The following is a 6000-nucleotide window of genomic DNA, read 5'->3' as shown; positions in this document are numbered from 1 at the left end:
TCAATGCATATTGTTGTTGCATTGTGCTTTAAACGGCTGTGTGTGTTTTAATCTATTTTTAGCAACCCCCGGATTACGAAAATGGTTGGCAAGACTGCTGCTCTAGAAGAAGTAAAAACTCATCTCTGTAGTTTGGACTAAATCTTAGAATATGAATTATAAAATAATTACAAGGAAATATATTTGTTTCCTTCCTGTTGCGTGTTGTCTCTGTTCTAAATGAACACAATATGTGGAAAATCTCCCTGGGACACGGAGAAGCGGAAGGGAAAATGTTACCAACGAATTTCCATTAAAATTCAACAGGAGGCAGGCTCCGTGAGAGGTTAGATTATTGGCGAGCAAGCGCGTTGATACACACACACACACACGCGCGCACACGCGCGCACACACACTCCACAGCTGGTGCGCCTTCCTCCAGCAGAGACTGACAGAAGCGGGGCGACCGCTCGAAGCTGTGAGCGCTCATCACTCTTCTCCTCCAACCGCGCGTCTTTTACTGTTGGCATCAAAAACTTTGAAGAGGTGAGAAACGAAACCTTTTAAACGGCGACATATCTCCATCAGCATCAGCAACAAACACGGAGGGAAAGAAGAAGAGCCATCAAGTCCGAGAAAAGCGGTGGAGCCGGGAGAAAGAGGGAGCTATGCCATCTCCCGCCGAGCAGAGCCCAGTCCTTCTCTGTTGCGTGTCGGAGCTACAGCATGGTGTCTCTCTCTGGACTCTGGACCTACTGCCTCGCCCCCGGGAGACCTCATCTCCTCTTCCTCACTGCCAGACCGCTCCTGCTGCTCCTCTTATTAACTACCCTCTCCTCCCCCGAGCCCTGCTTTCTGCACCCCCAACCTTGCCATATTCTCGCCCGGATAGGACACACAGTGCGCCTCGGTGCGCTCTTGCCGACCCGTCAGCCGGCACGGATACAAAACGCGCTCAACCGCGCCCTGGCTAGCCTCCGGCACCAGAGCGGAGGGGCAGACTCGTCCACGACACCCTCTCAGACACTTCCCCTGCTGCCCTACAACCTGAGCCTGGAAATGGTGGCTCGGTCACCGGCAGGATGGGACCCGGAGTCTTTGTCCCATAGCGCCTGTCAAGACCTGGTGGTCAGGGGGGTGTCCGCTATGCTCGCCTTCCCCCGATCCAAGGAGGAACTGATCCAGTTGGAGTTCCTCTCCTCTTTCTTGGAGATCCCCTTCATCTCAATCCTGGAGGACACAGAGCCTCTTGTCACCAAGGTAGAGTGTGTGTGCGTGTGTAGGCGCGTGAGCATGAGCGCGCACGTGTGCACGTGGGTATATTCAGTCCCCGTGCACCTGTAGCAGGCATCCTTTGAAGGACAAGCAAAGCTTAAAACAAACTGAATTTCGAATATCAGAGAGCTGGCAGGCACTGATGGACCTTTGACAGACCCATGAGGCTGCTGCAACGATTCTGGTGCGCTGGCGCAAACTGTTCTCACGCAGGTTTTAAAGGTTAAATAACAGTGTAAGGGAAAAGTCAGGGTTGCAGGGTTATTTAGGGTAAATCTGAGGAATAACAGCATCAGGAAGCTAAATGATGGATACATAGTATTGATGTGTGTAGATTAAAAGAACAGTGAGCCTCACGCTGAAGTTGAACCACTAAATGTCCTCTTCTGCAGCAAAGTCTGGTGTTCACATTGATCACAGCTGAGCTTTTCTGGTGAACCTGCAGGCCCTTCCCATGCATGTTTAATGTCTGGTAGCTCTGTATTGGAGTGAACCCTCAAGCCCTCCAGCAGTAGAAGGTTTAAAGTGAGATGGTTTTTTTTTTTCTTTCTTCTGGAGTGTGTGTGTGTGTGTGTATGTGTGTGTGTTAGTGAGTGAACAGTCTGGCTGCGTGTGTGTATGTATGATTGAAGACAGCTGTGTTTTGACACCTTTCAGAGTGAATCATTCAAACGGAGATACTGATAGATTGATGCTGTGGAGAGGTGTGGTGCCTGCCGCTCGTGGTATATATGTGTGCATGCACAAACGGTGATTACCTACGTGTGTGTGTGTGTGTGTGTGTGTGTGTGTGTGTGTGTGTGTGTGTGTGTGTGTGTGTGTGTGTACAGATTTGTAGGTGGGCAGCCTGTGTGTCATGTTAGTATTCCCAGCAGCATTGGAGCTCCCTGCCAGTCAGTCATTCCAGCTCGACTCATATTCACCTCAATCCAACTGAGCTGCCAGCTCATTCACACTAACACACACAGACACACACACACACACACTAACGAAAAATAGCGAGAAAAACACACATCTGAGTGTCGGTTTACAGACCAACTAAAACAGACAGTTATGATGTTGAGGACTTTCAACTTTCTTATAGGAACCAAATGCTTGCGCGCGCACACACACACACACACACACACACACACACACACACACACACACACACACACACGCACACGCACATGCAGAAGCAGCATTACAAAGAGGAGGGAGAGAGGATGAGGCAAAGTTTAGGTCAGAAATCTTCACCCTGTCGCAGCTTTTTGTCAATAATGGGCTGCTTATTCGATTTCAATAAAGCATGCGTGAATGAGAGGATGAGAAGTCAGAGCGCTTGACGAATGTGTCGGCCATGCGAAGAGATAAGCAGCTGAAAGCAGAAGGAGAGTGAGAGAGAGACAGAGATGGAGAGGTAGATAGAGAGAGAAGGAATGAGGGGAGGAAAAGAGAGGAAGGGGGTGGACTTTGGAAGGCTGTTTTAGTTCTGTGCCAAGCAAAGAAACACAACCATCTTTCTTTTTTAGCCTCATCTTTTCAGTATGTTTAGCAATAATTTCAAGCAGCATTTCAGATAAGAGAATCACAGTTTTCAATGAGCTTTTCCTGATTCAGCGTTGTATTAAAATAATGGGTTTTTCTTTATTCATAGAACTGGGTGATATACCTGGCAGCAGTGCTATCTGATTTGTGTAAGGTATTGATTTAGTTCAGCTACAAAGAACAGTTCTATTGTAGCTATAAGAGAAAAGTAAAAGAGGAGCCAGGAACTCAAAATCAACTGACAGGAAATCCATGGTTAAAGATAACACAGTATTAAAGGATGGTGCCTGCCTAAAGAGTGCTTTCTTGAAGAACAATCTGTCTCTCTGCTCTTGTAACAGTGTATTTTGTACCTGTGGTAAGTCAGTTAAATAATTAGTAACTCAATCGATCAACCAGAAAATTAATCAAATTGTCTTGCAAGCCATTTATCAGTTGGAACTCCTGTTTACTTTTTCTCACCTTCTCTTTCCAAGCTCTTTTCATTCCTTGTACCTAAAAAAAAGTAGTGCTATATTAACCTATCACCATCTGCTGATACTTACTTCATGTTTAAATGCCCAAAACCCTAACGAGAGTGTCACAACTAAAATATTACATTTTTCACTGAAAATGACAGGAATGTTTGCAGTATTCTCATCAAACATTCGTAGGATATCTTAAGTAATGCCCAATGTTTCAATATCCTAAGAATGTTTGATGAGAATATGTTGCTCATTCATATGATTGTGATTAAAAATCCTCGGATGTCGACGCTACAAAGGACTGATACATTTTTTAACAAAGTATTTGAAAATGATGATTGGTAGTTACGATAGCTTGTGAAGCACTATAATATACTGTCTTTCTGCAGCACCCCAGGGTGTACCTTCATACAAAGGGTGCAATGTGAGAAACAAGATAAAAGGAGGCTGGGTAGAGGTGGAACAGGTTCTGAAATACACACAGAGAGGGCAGTGATGAGTGGTCTGGGTCAGCCGGGAGGCCGATTGTTACACTGCACACACACAGGGAATTATACAATGGGTTCTGTGATGATAGAAAAGAAAACACAGTCTAGTTAAAAATGCTATTTACATTTGAGGAAAAGAGGGCGGAGTGTTCCTGAGAGGGGCTGGAGAAATACAGAGGCAATCAGAAGCCAAAAATTCACTGAATCTACCACAGACCGTTCCAAAAAATATTTATTTATTTTTTTGTTTTCAAAAGACGAGTCTTTTCCTGAGGGTTTTTTGCGGTCGTGGAGATTTTTATCTGCAGGTTATTGTGCACCAGCTTGTGGTTTTGTTTTGTTTTGTTTTGTTTTTTTTCTGTTGAGTCAGTTTGCCGGACATCGGAGAAAGCCAGAGACGTACAGTACACACTCCCTCTCCGGACTGAGATACATATCACAGCACTTGAAGTTGTTGAGTCTGTTTTCACTTCACATGGACTGAGCGATTCCAACAATAAAAATCCAATTGAACATCTTTATTGTCATCGTCATCAAATAAAACAAAATTACACTTGTCTCATACTCGAGGCAGTAGATAGAATACATACATTAATAAACACAAATGAGTACAACTGAGTCGTGTTCTAGCCTGAAAAACAAGTCAATGATTAAAGCAAAACAGCAGCATATCCTCTTATGAGAAAACAAGAATCTGTCATTAGTGTCAGCTAGTATTGGCCCTGTTTCACCTTATATCTGAAGACAAAAACAAAGGGAGGCACAGCCATGTTTAGGATGGAACAGAACATCTGTTTTGGAGAAACTAGAACTTCCTTAAAGGCTCCGCTCATAGAAACTCAGGACAATCTCACAGGCTTTGTTGCCTAAAGTGAGCTGCCATGCAGAGGCTGTAAACGCCGTCCCATCATGCACATTGTAGGACAGACCAGACCAGTTGCATAGAAGGAAACTTTAAATGTTCGTTGATGTTTGTCTCGTTTTAGGCAAAATGTGTTCATCAGTTAAAAACTAACACAGTCTTTTATCAGATGAGTTATTTAACTGCTGCTTTCTCTGCGTTACAAACTCAAAAAAATTAAAAATTAGGTGTGTAATGTTTGTCTTTGAGTGGTGGTGCAGTGGTCAGCACTGTCGCCTCACAGCAAGAAGGTTCCCACTCGGGCACAGGATCTTTGTGTGTGGAGTCTCCATGTTCTCCCTGTTCCTGTGTGGGTTCTCTCTGGTACTCCAGCTTCCTCCCACAGTCCAAAGACATCAAGAGGGGACGAGGCTGATTGATACTCTAAATTGACCGTAGGTGTGAATGTGAGTGTGAATGGTTGTCTGTCTCTATGTGTTGGTCCTGCGATGGACTGGTGACCTGTCCAGGGTGAACCCAGCCTCTCGCCCGTAGCCGCTGGGATAGGATCCAGCCCCCCCCCCCGACCCTTAACAGGAATAAGTGGAAGAAAATGGATGGATGTTTGTCTTTGACAAAAAGTGTGGGTTTGTTAGCTGCCACTCTGGCGTTCAAGGTCAGTAGTTGGCGATCTCTGACGTCTGGTATGGCCAAAACATTTGGGTACAGTGCATCTAAAGCCACCGCTGAGAAGTTGTCATTATATATCCGAAAGTAAACTTTTCACATTCGTCTCAATTTTTGAAATTTTTCTTTGTTGACATCCTGAGAAAATGTCAGTGACAGCGAGTGTGAAAAGGATGCAGACAGATAAAGCGGGGCATGAAGGCAGAGAGAGGTCGGTTGCCTTGTCAGACGGAGCTGTGGGACTTGGTGATGCGTCTCAGCAAGGAAGTGCTTATTCCTCCCAACCTACTTAAGCTAATTAGAACCACTGTGTGACCCCTAACAGTAAATCTCTCCTGTCCATCTATGACAGAGAGGATGGGAGGAGAGGAGGAAAGAAGGAGGGACACAAGGGGAGGGGGGTGAAAGAAAAAGAAAATGGGCTTCTAATTCCCATCAGAACCATCTTGGGTGTTTTGATTTGTTCTTTATGAAATGAGGCTATGAAATGGAGGAAATTGATGTTTAAGCCGAGGAATCCAAACATAACCTTAATTAACGCCTCAGTATGAATGGAAGTGGTTAAGGAATTGTCATTCTTGTAGAATGAGCCGGTAAATAGTGCACTGGGGCTATTGCCAAAAACTGTAATTGAAAAAAAAAATACATATCCGTGCCATCACAGTTCATTTTTAATGTATCCAGCCATTTTAAAGGTTTCTCTTAACAGTCTATTCTAGATTCAGCTGATAATATCACA

The 6000-nt window shown here is 44.6% G+C and overlaps 1 protein-coding gene across 1 annotated transcript in view; it reads left to right on the top strand.

The window, feature by feature from the left end:
- The first annotated feature begins 431 nt into the window (after positions 1–431).
- Positions 432–6000, top strand: part of LOC147246301 (glutamate receptor ionotropic, NMDA 3B-like) — a 79023-nt gene continuing 73454 nt past the window's right edge. The window contains exon 1 of the mRNA XM_086182818.1: positions 432–1239. Coding sequence (XP_086038944.1) covers positions 706–1239 — 534 coding nt within the window. The 5' untranslated portion in view covers positions 432–705. The remainder of the gene's footprint in view (positions 1240–6000) is intronic.

The sequence above is a fragment of the Aulostomus chinensis genome, chromosome 17, assembly GCF_037954235.1.
Source record: "Aulostomus chinensis isolate RoL2024-O1b breed Wild chromosome 17, RoL_Achi_v1.0, whole genome shotgun sequence".
Classification (NCBI taxonomy): domain Eukaryota; kingdom Metazoa; phylum Chordata; class Actinopteri; order Syngnathiformes; family Aulostomidae; genus Aulostomus; species Aulostomus chinensis.
This window is presented reverse-complemented; position numbering and strand designations above follow the sequence as displayed.